At 46.4% G+C, this 17,096-nt stretch overlaps 1 protein-coding gene across 1 annotated transcript; it reads right to left on the bottom strand.

Moving 5' to 3' along the window:
- Positions 1-8,433: 8,433 nt before the first annotated feature.
- Positions 8,434-16,884, bottom strand: gata5 (GATA binding protein 5). Its single transcript, XM_069660651.1, has 6 exons — positions 16,368-16,884; positions 14,717-14,886; positions 12,474-12,602; positions 12,134-12,218; positions 11,511-11,632; positions 8,434-8,553 (listed from the first exon to the last, which is right to left on the bottom strand). The coding sequence occupies exons 1-6, from the start codon at positions 16,882-16,884 to the stop codon at positions 8,434-8,436; spliced, it is 1,143 nt and encodes a 380-aa protein (XP_069516752.1).
- Between the last annotated feature and the right edge of the window lie 212 nt (positions 16,885-17,096).

Genomic DNA, 17,096 nt, shown 5'->3' with positions numbered 1-17,096 from the left:
TACACTCGTTTCTGACAGGCGGAGGGCCGGTGCAGCTGCTTCACACATCAGCAGATTTAACCTCATCTTAAAGATTCTGTAGATCCCTGTGGAACAACAAGTATCAGTGGGCCGGAGGAACCGCTCAGTCTGATGAAGTAGATGAGTGTGTTTAACTCAGACAGGTAACAAGGTGTTTTATGGAGACACAAACAGGAAGTCAAACTGTTACAACATTACACTGCAGCACACAGACACCAGCGTCCATCTCTGAGTCACTGACCTGCAGCCAAGCAGGAGCTGATAGTGTGTGTGTGTGTGTGTGTATGTGTGTATGTGTGTGTGCGTGTGTGTGTGTGTTAAAAATACCAGCATACGTTTGGAGCCTCGCTGCCGGCCTGCCCTGACACCGTCTCGAGGTGATGCTCTGAGAACCACAGCGACGCCCACTGTGGAGGGCCGTACCTGGCACACATCAGTCCACACCTCACACACACACACACACACACACACACACACACACACACACACACACACACACACACACACACACACACACACACTCAGACGGACAGATACACATTTACCCACTTTCTGTCCTTCACCCTCTTCTGTCCTTGCCCCCCCTCACATACACACACACACACACACACACACACACACACACACACACACTTTTCTCGGTGTGCCCAAACTGTTGTGCAACAAACTGCAGCAGATCCATCACGTGTGTTTGGAGCTGATGTTTCCCTCCAACATGTTTCTGCTGTTTTATGATCGAATAGAAACGTCTTCATGTCCTCGTGCTGATCGTCTCCATGGAGATTATTCATGGAGACGATCTCCCCTCTCTCTCTCTCTCTCTCCCTCTCTCTCCCCTCTCTCTCCCCTCTCTCTCCCCTCTCTCTCCCTCTGTCTCCCCTCTCTCTCCCATCTCTCTCCCTCTCTCTCCATCTATCTCCTCCTGTGACCAGGAGTAATCCTCACCCCCCCTCCTCTTTTATTGCTCACCCCCACTTCCAACACCCACTCCAACCTCCTCCTCCCCCGCCCCTCCATCCCTATCTGAGGGTGGGGGGGGGGTGGGGGTGGGGCTGTCGGGGTTGAGTAAGCCTGGACTTGACCCCTGCTTTCTGGGCTCCGAGTAGTCTCCTCTCCACCCCGAGCCAATGACGGATGGAGAGGCAGCTACACACACACACACACACACACACACACACACACGTAATCATGTGGTGGATGGCAGTTTGGGCGCCTGCTAACAGATCCATCTGTCTTCACATCACTCTGCAGTAGCGTGTTCACGTGCACAGTGTGTGCATGTGCACGTACAGCAGACTCCAGCTTCAGTTCAAAGTCATCAGCTGAAGATCGGGATCACAAGACGACACTGAGAAGCTGCTTTGCGTCTCTTGTTTTTGAGCTGGCTCTGTTTCTACATATTTTGGCTCTTCATGACTCAGGAGCAAACTGTAGACGTCTTCAGCCTGCAGCAGTGACACAGGCTGTAATGGCTGCAACATAATCAGTGATGGATCAAAGTCAAAGTTGTGTTATTTGTGTTACACAAATGTTGTGTTGGAACCTGACTAACCTATAAAACACCAAAGTCCCACAGTAACACAAACCACTGGAGCCACTGACTTCAGCCTCTGCTTCTGAGGGACGAGCAGGTGCACGTGGAGTGGATCCTCACGGCCTGGATTCTGGACTACCTCACCAACGTCCGCAGTACGTGAGGGCTCGGAGGTGTCAGTCCGACACTATTGTCTGCAGCAGGGGGCCCCCCAGGGAACGGTTCTGGCTCCGTTCATGTTCACCCTCTACACTGCAGACTTCACCCACAACACAGCCAACTGCCAGCTGCAAAAGTTCTCTGACGACTCTTCTCATCACCCAAGGAGACGACAGGGAGCACAGAGAACTGATCCGTCATGGTGCCAGAGAAACCACCTCCAGCTCAGCAGAGGGAAGACCAAGGAGACAACTTTCTCCTCCCACACAGTAAACATCCAGGGAACAGTACCTGGGTGTCCACCTGAACAATAAACTGGACCGGACAGACTATTCAAACGCTCTCTACAAGAAGGGACAAAGTAGACTCTATCTGCTCAGGAGACTCAGGTCATTTGGAGAGGAGGGGGCACCTCTGAAGCATCTCTGCACTATCCACTTTGCTGCTGTAACACTGTACATGTCCCCGTTGTGGGACGAATTAAGGATTATCTATCCAAACAGACTCATGGAGGCAGCAGCAGCTCCTGTTCAGTGAGCTTAAATCGCTGTTTTTCTGAATGGAGTCTGGTGTGTGTGCAGAGAGCGATGTAACGTCTGTGTGTGGTTAAAACAATCATCTTCCTCTGTAACAAAAAGGTCTATCTCTGTAGGGATCCTTTCTGTCATGTTGTCACACACTTAGAATAACAATCTGAGCCTGTCAGTGGAAACAACAAGAACTGTTAGTGGACGGACAGTAAAACTATAGTGTGTGTGTGTGTGTGTGTGTGTGTGTGCAGCTCTCAGCCTCACAGTGAGCATGTGTTAATAAAGACAGAATAGCTTTCACGTCACTGTTATCCACACACCATCGAGTTCACCTCACAGGTCTGACGAGGAGTCAGAGAGGAGAGCATGAATCCTGCTCACACACTCTCACTGTGTATCCCACATAAATATAACAGCACAGTGTGTGTGTGTGTGTGTGTGTGTGTGATGGATTTTACTGCTGTTACAGCAGCTCTGTATGGAGGCCTGTGAGGTGAGTAATCAGCTGTGAGGGCTGCCTGTAGGACAGAGTAACAGTGTACAGTCAGGATAAATGTCAGAGCTGTTGGAGGAGGGGCTCTCTATCGATTCCACCTTAAAGGGCACATTCAGGACCCCCCCACCCCCCCCACCCCCACACACACACACACACACTTCCTGTTACCTTTTCTTTCAGGAGGAAACAATCAAACTCTCTGCAGGGGAAGTCATCGTTCTCGGGTGTCTCCGACTCATCCATCAGCCTGTCCTTCTCCGTCTTATTTTAGGCCTCGCTTGGCCTCTCTGTGTGTTTGTCCTAAAAATGGACGAATCAGCCCGTGAATAGAGCCACCGCTCAGGGTACCAGCAGGCTGTGAGACTGTGTGTGTGTGTGTGTGTGTGTGTGTTGACTGTAGATAAAGTGTGAATGAGTGTTCAGCTGAAGTGGGCTCTCTGTGATAACCTGCAGCTCTGTCAGCTGCTCTGGGCGCGCTCAGACTGTGTGCTCAGTCTTTCTTCGTGCTGAATCAGAACAGTTTGTTCTTCTTCTCTGTTTATTCTTACAGGAAGTTGTTCCTCAACAAGGAGAACCGCGATAAGAAACCAGGAGTCTGTAGCATGAGGTGACATCAGCAGGTCAGCCGGCTTGCTTTGGGTTTAACTGGAGTTCAAAGGAACGCTTCAGTCAGTAAAGCAGGTTAGTGAGAGGGTGGGAGAGGTGAGGAATGAGGAGCATGCTGAAGAACAATGTTCATGTCACCTGCTGAACAATGGTGACAAATCAGACGCCCCCATGACCCCACAGCAGAGGTCAACATGGCCGCCACAGTTGTCATGAGGGAGGTTTTACAGGCCGTCATGCTGTAATGTCACGCAGTAACGACACGCCGTAACGTCACGCTGTAACGACACGCCGTAATGTCACGCCGTAACGACACGCCGTAACGACACTCCGTAACGACACTCCGTAACGTCACGCCATGCCGTGCCGTGACGTCGTGTTGTTGCAGATTGTAGAAAACGACGTCCTTTAGTTACGTGTCGTCTGAGAACACACTCTCTCACAAATTCTCTTTATTAAGTTATTTTCTGATTTTATTACTTTATCGTTTCTTTGTGTTGTAAAGCACAGTTAAAGATTGTGTGTGTGTGCGTGCACGTGTGCGTGTGTGTGTATGTGGGTGTGCGCGCGTCCGTGCGTGTGTGTTACACTGTACTTTGGTTTATGGAGCTCTGGTTGTATTAGCACCTTTGCTCTGCTTGTTATCAGCCTTCAGCCTGCTGACGAGGAGTTCTTCATCATTAATAATTATTCATTAAAATAAACACTGTTTTAATTTGTGAGACTTCCTGTTTACAATAAATATTTAATAACAGACGAGACTAATAGAAATTAAATAAATACATTGCTTAAAATGTGTGTGTATGTGTGTGTATGTGTGTGTGTGTGTGTGTGTGTGTTAGTAAATTAAAGTGCTGATGGTTTGAGGTGTTTATCGTGTTACTATGAGCTCAGTACATCCCTCATGAACCTGAAGTACAGAGCAGTGCTGTGGGTCAGTCTGACAGCAGCTGTGATCAGGGACACAAAGACAGACAGAGGCTGATCCTCCGAAGCTCAGCAGTAACACGATCACATGTTGGATTCATAATCATAATAATAATAATAATTAAACACGTGTGTGTCAGAATGTCTTTGTTTTACAGAGTATATCTATAAATATGATTATATCCATATCACCATGTGATTGATCCTCAGACAGGATTATTATTAAGGGTTTATTCTGACGTGTTCACTCACTCACAGTCTGTATGAAACTACACATCACACAGGAACAACGTCAGGCTGTGGCTGGGAAACACTGAAATACACACTCTACACACCCACACACACACACACACACACACGCACGCACGCACACGCACACGCACACGCACGCACGCACGCACGCACGCACGCACGCACGCACGCGCACGCACACGCACACGCACACACGCACACACACAGCTTTGTTCCCGTCACACAGAGTGAAGAATGGGACCTCAGGGCGAATCACTGAGCAGACAGCTGGAGGAAGTTTTGATTTAATGGCTGCAAATTAGTTGAATAAATGTGTGTGCTACTCTCCAACATCCCTTACACACACACACACACACACACACACACACACACACACACACACACATACACACACACACACACACAGTGTCCTGTTTGGCTGCAGGCAGTAATTGAACGGAGCAGTCGGAGCTCTGGGAACACAAAGAAGAAAAAACACATTTCTCACCATCACTCGCTCGTGTTGTTGCTGGACCGAGGCCTTTAACCCCCGACTGACCAGGGACTGAGGCCGGGGGGGGGGGGTGCTCAGTCACAGCAGTCTTCGTGTCATCACGGCCCTGGCTCAGGTCTGACCCAGCCTTCATGGTTTTAGGTCTAAATCAAGTCCAAGGCCTCTCTGTCAGCCCGCCTGTCAGTCCTAATGAATGAATGAGTCCACTTCACCCAACAATAGTTCATTACATGACAGAGTGCAGAGGGAGGGGCCGCACGATCACCGCTCACATCGTGCTCTCACAGAGGTTTTCAGGAGTCACAGGATGTGACATCAGCAGCATTATCAGTGATCAGAAAGGAACCATGTGTTTCTATAAACTCTCTATTTTAAACCAATGACTGTCTGGATGCTGACGGCATCTCTGCCCCCCCCCCAGGTGTCACTGAGGCTGTAATGAAGCTCACTTTGAATACAATGGAGTGTAAATGTGGATGTAAGAACTGTGTGTGTGTGTGTGTGTGTGTGTGTGTGTGGAGCAGGTCGGGGGTGCAAGCATTCACTTTAATCTGCTAATATGTTATTTACACTGTCTGACCTGATCACTGCAGAACCACCTCACCGGGAATCAAACTGAGTCCTCCTTCTTTGTCCCTTTGCATGAACCAGTGAATCACTGTGTTCAGGTTATTATATATGTCAGATGTAACATGTGAAATCATCCTGCTGTTGGTCCCAAACAGCCTCTTCCCTCTGTCCTTCGCCTGCAGGATAATGATCCATGTGTGCATCTCCACATTACTACAGCAGGCCTCTCCCATCAGCAGATAAGGAGGCAGCATCTTGGCCAACAGTCATAAAGCGGGCGGTGTTGTTGGTGCCGGGATGTCGCCACAGCGGCTGTAAAGCAGCAGCCGTGTTGCTGACAGCTCTGTATTTCCCTCCACGCTGAGGCCCACTCGGACCCGGCCGCCATAAAGACGAGGTGGAAGTCAACCTTTGGTCTGCGCTCAGGGCTTAAGCAACCAGCACACACCCTCCTACACACACACACACACACACACACACACACACATGAACTAACACACACATACATGAGTGTGTGCATTGGATCTTAAACCAGGGAGGGTAAATACATCTTTACATGCACAAACATCTGTGCACAAAAGGACATCAGACGACGCAGAGACCAGGAAGCAGAGCGGGGGATGTTAGAAGGTTTACTTTCTATCAGCCTGTGACTCATCGTGTAAACCTTCAGCATGGAGCACAAAATATAACCTTTATTTCATGAAAATATTATATTCAGGTTCGTAGATGGATATAAATGATGACTCGCTGGTGTGATGCAGATCTGTTGCTGACAAACACCAGTTGGTCCCTCAGCCGGAGTCAGATGTCACTGAGAGTGTGTGAATAGAAGTGAACCCAGTAAGGGAGCATGGAGCATTATTATTGACGATTATTATTATTTTATTTTTGGTTTATTTTTGCCTTTATCTATCGGACAGCTGCAGAGAGGCAGGAAGTATGTGGAGGAGAGACTCACTGAGCTGAACCAGCGCACGGTGAGCAGGGAGTTTACACAGTTTTATAAATAGTGGTTAAAACACTTTAAAATAACGTGAGGGATAACCGCTCAAAATACTGAAGTGTAACAGATGAAGGGTTTGAAAGTTAGCTATAAAGCAAGACAAGCAGGTAAATAACCTTTGACACCTGTGATCACCTGAAGTGATGGATGCAGAGTTTAAACAGCTGCTGTCTAAAGACAGGATGACAGTTTGATTAAAAAATGTGTGACCTAAAGTAACCGGTAACTGGTGAAATATCAGCTTATGGAATATGAGCCTGTGCAGCCTGATGAACACAGGACAGTTAGTTAAACGTTAAAGCAGATTAAAGCTTAAAGGAAGTGATGAAGGGGTGAAACAGGTCACTTAATGTAGCTTTACTGTGTGAAAGGTTCAGTCCATGTTCAGCTGTTTCCTCTGACGGAGCTGTGGGCGGGGCTGTGGGCGGAGTCAGTGTGAGTAAACTGAAGACATCATTAATATATTAACAAACGTTCATAAGTCAGAGTCACATGTGAATCAGTTTATTAACATGAACAGATTCAAAGAGAGGAAACAGGTTCTTTTCTTTATTACAATAAAGTGAACAGACAGACGATAAAATATGATTTTATGTTTTTAATAATTTCACTCTTTAACCCTTTATCATTGCACTTTCATTAATGTCAGATATTAAACTGATTTTACATGAATGATGGAGGACACTTTAAGCCTGCTGTCAAAACAAATCAGTCCTGATGTTAGAACAGAGAGCAGAGGGTCTAAGTGTCCACCCGGACTTTACCTGTGCTTATCTCTACATAAATAATGTGCCTGTAAAGGTTAATCATCTACACGTCGGTAATGAGACGTGTTCAACAGTCATAAAAAAGGTCTCTTCTGTCCACGCTCTGTTTTTCTTTCTGAAAGGACGATAATACGCTGAGACTGTCTGTGTTCTTGGAAACATCACATTTAGAACGTGTTCTGAGCTATTAAAGGGTTAATGACTGTCTCCAGGTCTGTTTGCACTCCACCCGACTGTCTGCAGTGCTGCGTGCGTCCCACTGTCTCCAACAGGTAGATCTGTTGTCCTGCTCGGCAATCCCAGGGAGACTCGCTGGATGTGGGTTCAGCAGAGCCAGAGTCCTGGTTTAGACCTGGTTTAGACCTTGGTTTAGTCCTGGTTTAGACCTGGTTTAGACCTTGGTTTAGTCCTGGTTTAGACCTGGTTTAGACCTGGTTTAGACCTTGGTTTAGTCCTGGTTTAGACCTGGTTTAGACCTGGTTTAGACCTTGGTTTAGTCCTGGTTTAGACCTGGTTTAGACCTGGTTTAGACCTTGGTTTAGTCCTGATTTAGACCTTGGTTTAGTCCTGGTTTAGACCTGGTTTAGACCTGGTTTAGTCCTGGTTTAGACCTTGGTTTAGACCTGGTTTAGACCTTGGTTTAGACCTTGGTTTAGTCCTGGGTTTAGACCTGGTTTAGTCCTGGTTTAGACCTGGTTTAGACCTTGGTTTAGACCTTGGTTTAGTCCTTGGTTTGGACCTTGGTTTAGACCTGGTTTAGTCCTGGGTTTAGACCTTGGTTTAGGCCTAGTTTAGGCCTGGTTGCTCTTTTGTACCCTGTGTCCTTGTGAGGTTAAATATGGATATGGTCCAGGTGAGTTACAGAGCAGGTGTGTCACAGTGTATACCTGTCCTCTCGTCAGGTGATCCTGAACAGCCATCAGATGCTGTGTGAGCTCCGAGGTATCGTGTCCACAGGTGTGTTTGTCCTGCCCTGCAGAGCCAGAGGAGGCTGCAGGATTGAGTTCAGCCTCCGTGTCGGAGCCTCCTCCACCTGTGTGGCGTCATCAGACATTCCTGCCGGTGAAGCTGCTCAGGCTTGAGACAGAGCGCACCAGTTCTGTGAGGCCATGGAGGTGGGGCTAAAGGGAAAGTCCTCATATTTGATGTCCACATGTCCTGAAGCCAGGCTGTCCAGCTGAGAGGCTGTGTGCTGGGAGGAAGGAGACACAAATTCTCTTTTAAAATACTTTAAAGGTCACTTAACTGGTTTTATGAATAAAAGATAAACTGCTGGTTATGAGGAGGACAGCAGGATTTAACACGCCAACATACAGCAGTGACTTCAGTTATACTGCTCCACAAGGCAGGAATGGTTTGCAGACAGTATGAGACCAAAGTCAGTGGTTCAGTCTTTTAAACAGTGGCAGTAACGTCCCAGTAGAGACCAAGCACACACAGCAGGTATGAGAATGAATAAGACTGATGTCATTATGGATCCTGATCTTCAGCTGAAAGAGCTGCTTTGTGAAGCAGCAGCACGTGACCCTGGAGCGTCAGGTACGTGTCACTCCTGTTGAGGCAAAGATGTTTCTGCATATTGCTGCTGTCTCAGTTCACTGACATTAAGCAGCACAGTCGACACCTTTCTCAGTGACATGAAGCCACACGGACTGTCTCCTCGTCCCCATCACAACACTGTCCTGTTCCCGTACTTCCAACAGCGTAGAAGCATCAGCTTCACTTTATTTTGCTATTACTATAATATATATATATATATACATATATGTATATGTATATATATATTTCAGTCAGACAACTTACGTTGTTATAGTTTGAAATGTTTATTGCAGCAGAACATAGCTTGTGTTTGGCATCAAGGCTCCGACCTCATCACTCCTCGCTGATTTATTTTACATGCAGAGATTGAGGAGTGATGAGATAACATTTTAAACCCCCCATTCGGAGCATGCAGGTGGATGCTGGGGTGGTGGTGGGGCTGAAAGTAAGCGCAGTATGGTGCAGGGCAGCGATGGCAATGACAGAGCAGAGGGAGAGACAGGAAATCTTGCAGCTTAAATAGACCGCCGATTGGGAGGAAGTGTTTGTCAGGTGATGTGGAAGTGACGTATATCAATTATTAAATCAGTGCAGCTCGAGTTGTCTGCCTGAACTAGCTCGTAGGCGTCCATATATATATATACTATATATATGTATATATATATATATACTATATATATAGTATTTATTTATATACATATATATAGTTTTATGTACTAGATGCTCCAAACCTACAGCCCGCCTCAGATTACAAAGGAGTTCAACTGAATGGATGTAGAAAACCTCACACGGGTACGACACGCTTTGACCACACACGGGTACGACACGCTTTGACCTCACACAGGTACGACGTGCTTTGACCACACACGGGTACGACGTGCTTTGACCTCACACAGGTACGACGTGCTTTGACCACACACAGGTACGACACGCTTTGACCTCACACGGGTACGACGCGCTTTGACCACACACGGGTACGACACGCTTTGACCACACACGGGTACGACACGCTTTGACCACACACGGGTACGACACGCTTTGACCTCACACAGGTACGACACGCTTTGACCTCACACAGGTACGACACGCTTTGACCACACACAGGTACCACACGCTTTGACCACACTCAGGTACGACACGCTTTGACCTCAGACAGGTACGACACGCTTTGACCTCACACAGGTACGACACGCTTTGACCACACACGGGTACGACACGCTTTGACCTCACACAGGTACGACACGCTTTGACCTCACACAGGTACGACACGCTTTGACCTCACACAGGTACGACACGCTTTGACCACACACAGGTACCACACGCTTTGACCACACTCAGGTACGACACGCTTTGACCTCAGACAGGTACGACACGCTTTGACCTCACACAGGTACGACACGCTTTGACCACACACGGGTACGACACGCTTTGACCTCACACAGGTACGACACGCTTTGACCTCACACAGGTACGACACGCTTTGACCACACACAGGTACGACACGCTTTGACCACACACAGGTACGACACGCTTTGACCTCACACAGGTACGACACGCTTTGACCACACACAGGTACGACACGCTTTGACCTCACACAGGTACGACACGCTTTGACCACACACAGGTACAACACGCTTTGACCACACACAGGTACGACACGCTTTGACCACACACAGGTACGACACGCTTTGACCACACACAGGTACAACACGCTTTGACCACACACAGGTACAACACGCTTTGACCTCACACAGGTACGACACGCTTTGACCACACACAGGTACAACACGCTTTGACCTCACACAGGTACGACGTGCTTTGACCTCACACAGGTACGACACGCTTTGACGACACGCTTTGACCTCACACAGGTACGACGCGCTTTGACCTCACACAGGTACGACACGCTTTGACCTCACACAGGTACGACACGCTTTGACCACACACAGGTACGACACGCTTTGACCACACACAGGTACGACACGCTTTGACCTCACACAGGTACGACACGCTTTGACCACACACAGGTACGACACGCTTTGACCTCACACAGGTACGACACGCTTTGACCACACACAGGTACAACACGCTTTGACCTCACACAGGTACGACACGCTTTGACCACACACAGGTACGACACGCTTTGACCTCACACAGGTACGACACGCTTTGACCACACACAGGTACGACACGCTTTGACCACACACGGGTACGACACGCTTTGACCACACACGGGTACGACACGCTTTGACCACACACAGGTACGACACGCTTTGACCTCACACAGGTACGACACGCTTTGACCACACACAGGTACGACACGCTTTGACCTCACACAGGTACGACACGCTTTGACCTCACACAGGTACGACGCGCTTTGACCACACACAGGTACGACACTCTTCGACCACACACAGGTACGACACGCTTTGACCACACACAGGTACGACACGCTTTGACCTCACACAGGTACGACACGCTTTGACCTCACACAGGTACGACACGCTTTGACCTCACACAGGTACGACGCGCTTTGACCACACACAGGTACGACACTCTTCGACCACACACAGGTATGACACTGTGTTACAGTTTGTAGAGGAGGAGTACCTGAGAGGCAGGTGTGACGGTCTGTCTGGCGTACGGTGAGGGGGCCATGTTGGGTTCACTCTTAATGGTGGAGGCGTGTTCAGAGAGCGAGGGCGGGGAGCTGCTGTCAGAGGGGGTGGAGCCTAAACAGGACATGAAAATAAGATCATATTAGATAAAGACGCCTTCACAAAGATCTGTGATGTTCTCATTCATGAGGAACATTATTCAGATCAGCCATCATCTGGGCCAAGTGTTCCTCCTCTGAGCACTCGTCATTGATTACAGTCTGACCTCAGAGCGGAGGATGTGATCGAGTTATTAATATCTGCTGTCAGATGCAGAGGTGTGTTTATGGATTTGAACAGCATGATCAGTATTTGTCAGATGATAACTAAAAGGCTGAAGAGTCTGCACAAACAGGAACAATACTTACACACAGATGCAGAGCACAGACAGATTGTGTGTTCATATGCAGAATCTGTTTATGAAATTACCTCTATCCCAATTAATTATTTTTACATATTTGAATATCTTATTATAGGGTGAGTCTGTGGCAGGTCAGACAAGAAGAGGACAAGTGCAATCTGAAGTTTAGTATTATGTGCAGGTTTTACTGGTTGTTCTCCTCGTTCTCTGCTCACCTGTGGAGGATTTGTTTTTGGGCATCTTTGGTTTTCTCTTCCTGGTCTGAATGCTCTCTTTCTTCATGGCCAGAGGTCTGGGCACCTGCAGGGAGCAGAGCAGCACAGTGTTAGCTGACTCAAGCTCACCGCCCCTGATAGACCAGAGGCTGCAGAGTCATGACAACAAGGACCCCCCCTCTGACCCCCCCACACTGTGGCTCTGATAACACAGCATGCTGAACTTGTAGAAGTAACTAATGCAGCACTCTCTGCAGCAGATGTTTGTGAGAGTAGGTCTCACAGTCAGGTTAAAGGGGGCGTCACAGCTTGAATAAATCAGGTATATTGAGTTCTTTACCCCGTGCAGCTTCATGTAGAGGCCGCAGGCGTTGCACACAGGCTCCCCCTCAGCGTTGCGTCTCCACAGCGTGGTGGTGCTGGTGTGACAGTTTGTGCAGCAGAGACCGGCCCGGCGAGACGTGGTCTGCTGCAGGACAGAGGAGGAAACAGACACGTGTGTCAGTGCAGACTCCACTCTCATTACATGAGACATCAGCATATAGATATATATATATAGATATATATATATAGATATATATATATATATATATATATATATACATATTATAGTAATAGCAAAATAAAGTGAAGCTGATGCTTCTACACTGTTGGAACATAAATATATATACATGTACAATAAAGACATGTGTCACTTTGAGGCAAACATGTGGAGATGTGTGTTGCAGATAATTTTTCTTTCAGTATTTTTTGCTCAAATGAAATGAATTATGTTTCTGTGCAGAATATTGTCATTATTTATGAACCACATTATTTTAACAGGATAGTTATTCTTCCCCTCCCACTTTGAACTCGTCAATATGTCCACACATTTCCATGTATGTATTTTTTTACATCTTATATCTGTGAAGGTCCTCAGTCATCACGGTCATGCTAAGCTTAACCCGAAAGGCAGCTGGACCTGATGAAGTTCTTGAAGACGTTTCACCTCTCATCTGAAAGGTTTCATCACGTCCAACTGACTGCTGGACAGAGCTGGAAATACAAGCTTCTGTAGGTCATCAGTATGCTAATAGATGTTAGCATTATTAGCTGGAAATATAAGCCTCTGTAGGTCATCAGTATGCTAATAGATGTTAGCATTATTAGCTAGAAATATAAGCCTCTGTAGGTCATTAGTATGCTAATAGATGTTAGCATTATTAGCTAGAAATATAAGCCTCTGTAGGTCATTAGTATGCTAATAGATGTTAGCATTATTAGCTGGAAATATAAGCCTCTATAGGTCATTAATATGCTAATAGATGTTAGCATTATTAGCTAGAAATATAAGCCTCTGTAGGTCATTAATATGCTAATAGATGTTAGCATTATTAGCTAGAAATATAAACCTCTGTAGGTCATTAATATGCTAATAGATGTTAGCATTATTAGCTGGAAATATAAGCCTCTATAGGTCATTAGTATGCTAATAGATGTTAGCATTATTAGCTGGAAATATAAGCCTCTATAGGTCATTAGTATGCTAATAGATGTGTAATCAGGGCTGAGTCGTTAGCCTGAGCGTCTCATATTTATTTCTTGCAACAAATAAGAATTAGATCACTCAACACAGAGGTAATCATGTTTCATATTTTCATTTAGGGAGCCAAACAGAAGTTAGATGATGATGTTTCTTGGATTACATTTATTATAAAACCTAGAATCGGTCTTAGATGAAGAGCCGCTCGGAGCTGAAGAGCCAAAAGATCTGATCACTGAAAAGAGCTGAATTTCTCATCTGTATTTTGAATGAATGTTTCTGAAAAAGAAATGATGACTGTCCGTCTCTGTGTGCTTTAATACAGTCTGAGTTCAGCTGCTCCTTCAGGATGTCAGCGTGCAGTTCCCTCCATGAGCCTGCTGAATAACTGAGCAGCCTACACACAGCAGAGTACTCCTCTCCTCGTTGTTCTGCAACTCTTGCCAAAAAATGTCTTGTTCAAGGGTGAGGTCACTGCAGGACAAATAAAGACCTACAACCGGCCTGAGCTGAGAAATACACAGCTGGAGGCCTGGACCCCCCCAACTCCCCCAACCCCCCCAGCCCCCCCAGCCCCCCCAAACACGCAGAGCTGCTCCACTCTGTTAAAGTCACACAGCACTAATATACATATAATATAATATAATATAATGTAATACTGTATAACAGAATATGATATTATATGATATGATAATATGTTACCTTGAAACATAATAATATAACTTGATAATGTAATGTAACAGAGGTGTGTTTCTGCTGTTTGTCTGACTGGTTATTAATTATATAATATTCGTATCATAATAATAATAATATAATATAATTATATATTATTCATAGCACAAGTATAATAGTGTTATCAGTATGCAGGAATAAGTCAGAACAGACAGAATTAAATATGGAAGCGCAGAGTTCTGTTAAAGTCGTTTTTATCCTCTGATTATTATTCAAACAATTATGACTCACAAGCATTTTATGTTCATGTTTCAGATAAACGAGCAGCATTTAAAGGTTATATCACATTTTAATTCAGTCGTGTGTGTGTGTGTGTGTGTGTGTCTCACCAGTCGTTTGTGCGGCTTGATGAGCGGTCTGTTGATGCCGTTCATCTTGTGGTACAGGCCGCACGCGTTGCACAGGTAGTGTCCGGTTCCGTCCCTGCGCCATAGCGGCGTGGACACCGAGCCGCAGTTCACGCACTCCCGGCCCTCCGTAGACACGTCCTCCATCAGGTCTGAGCCCCGGGGGATAGACACGCGGGACAGTAAATACAACATGTGTAAAATAAAGGAAAGGTCCTGAAAATCACATCCATCGATCTGTGATGATCGAGCTCCTGACGTCATCATCATCCTCCTCCTCCTCCCTGCGCTGCACTGACATCAGACCCTCGGACTGAATCGGAGGGGGACACACAGATCTGTGTTGTCAGCCCCCATCACAGCTCTGACAGGCTATATAACCATGAAATCACGTGTCTGAGTGAAAGTGTTAAGACGTGAATAAATTCACTGTTTGATAACATTTGTCCTCTACAGGAAATAATAGTACTGTAATTGTCCTGCCTCGTCGTTGCGATCACGTGATTATTGTGTCAGAAACATGAGTTCTTCTGATGAAACAAGAGACTAAAGAATTATGGATCATGTCAGAGTTTGGTTGTGTGTGACAGATCAGCACTGCTCAACACACTAAAATGAACTTCTGCTCATGTGTTTCTGTCTGTTCGTGTTTGCTCTTAAATGTAATTAAATGTTTTTGAGCTCAAATGTTTTATTTTTATTATTTATCAGCAGACAAGCGGACTGTTGGCTGTTCGCTCCCTTTCAAAATAAAAGAAATGTTTTATTTAAAACATGTTTAACATTAATGTAACACGGAGGATGTTGTTTGGATGTTGAACTCGACATTCGTAATATATATATATGTATATATGTATATATATATAATGTATTTGTTTTTCCTGCTTACATTTAACATCTTTCTCCTTTGTGTCGGGCGCGTGCTGCAGTGATTCTGCGCATTAAATTAAACGTTTATTTGATGAGCTCGTGCTGTCAGTCTGCTACAGGTGAGAAGTGCTCTCCTGTGTGTGTGTGTGTGTGTGTGTGTGTGTGTGTGTGCCGTTTTTACCGTCAGAAGATCAAAGAAGCTGTAACAATAACCAAACAATATTATAAAATATAATAAATATAATTATAATTATGTATCATTCAGTTGAATAACACCAGGATGTTTAAGGACAGCGGTTTGGTGGTTTAGCGGTTTGGTGGTTTCGAACAGTCGCGTTCAGGCCCACCGCGTCAGAACTGTCGGTTTGATCTGAACATTTATTATTTTCTGATATTTGAAAAATAAAACAAGAATAAAACCTTGTGTGGTCGGTAAATGACAGTGGTGTGTGAGTGTGAGGGAGAGTTTAGAGAACACCGAGTTTAACGGCTGTAATAATACATGAACACTCGCTCTCTTTGTATTTAAATCGTTATTATATTATAGAATCATTATTGTTATATTATTATATTATATATTATTTTATTATTATATGATTATCTGTTCTCTTATTCTTTATTCAGCACAATCAGATCTCCGTGTTAAAATGCTCCGTTTTTCCTCAGAGGTTTGGTCCACTGCCTCTTTTGTTATTATCATTAACATCGTGTGGAGGAAACATTTGGCCTCCGGCATCAGAGGTTCGGTTCGGTCTTTGCTCACCCAGACTGGACCTCCTCCCGGGCAGTCCTCCGCGGCCCTGCAGGCTGATCACCCCGCTCTCGAACGGTCCCGGAGTCCAGGAGGAGGTGGCCATTTCCGGGCTCATGTAGGCGTACGGGCCAGAGTAAGACCCCCCCACAGAGCGCACCAGGGCTCCACCGTACTGATCCGCCCGGGACCCGGTACCGAGCATCAGCGGGCTCTGGTAGCTCGAATCCCGGCCGGTGCTGCTGCTGAGCGGCGGGCTGTGCGGGTAGGAGAAGCCGTGCGGAGGGTGGGGGCTGCTGGGCCCGAAGGAGGAGACGTCGGTGCCGGTCTGAGGCCAGCCGTGGTGCCCGCCGAGCCCGTGGGCCTGGTGGGGCGAGTCACAGGCCTGCAGGTAGGGCAGCGTGGGCAGCATGGCCGGGACTCTGCTGGTCGGCACGTACACCGGAGAGCTGGCGGGGGGGTGGATGTAGTTCCCGGTGTCGTGGGTGTAGGGGGGCTGGTTGGAGGACAGGGTCAGACTCTGGTACATGTTCATGCAGTCTGAGGTCAGTCAGGAGGAGCGGACTCTGTGACACAGATGTTTCATTAAAGTTAGAGCAGAAAGTAAAACACCTTCATCCTGAGACTTTCCTGTCAAAAGACTTTTATTTTGTAAAAAAGAATCAAAGAGAATTGTTCGGCTGTCAATCATCTCAGCGGATCTTTTCGTGTTTGAATAATTAAACTGATATGAGGTCATTA

Source organism: Semicossyphus pulcher, unplaced genomic scaffold, assembly GCF_022749685.1.
Source record: "Semicossyphus pulcher isolate SPU_LCO1_2020_fin unplaced genomic scaffold, fSemPul1.0.p SCAF_13, whole genome shotgun sequence".
Lineage (NCBI taxonomy): Eukaryota > Metazoa > Chordata > Actinopteri > Labriformes > Labridae > Semicossyphus > Semicossyphus pulcher.
The sequence above is the reverse complement of the archived record's forward strand: the minus strand, read 5'-3'. Positions and strand labels throughout refer to the sequence as shown.

Excerpts from the sequence above, each read along its gene's own strand:
- gata5 (XM_069660651.1), bottom strand. The coding sequence starts at position 16,884 with ATGTACCAGAGTCTGACCCTGTCCTCCAACCAGCCCCCCTACACCCAC. Across the intron at positions 12,603-14,716 it reads TCAAGCCGCACAAACGACTG|CAGACCACGTCTCGCCGGGC; the intron begins GTGAGACACACA and ends TCTGTCCTGCAG. Across the intron at positions 8,554-11,510 it reads CCGTCACACCTGCCTCTCAG|CACACAGCCTCTCAGCTGGA; the intron begins GTACTCCTCCTC and ends CCTTCCTCCCAG.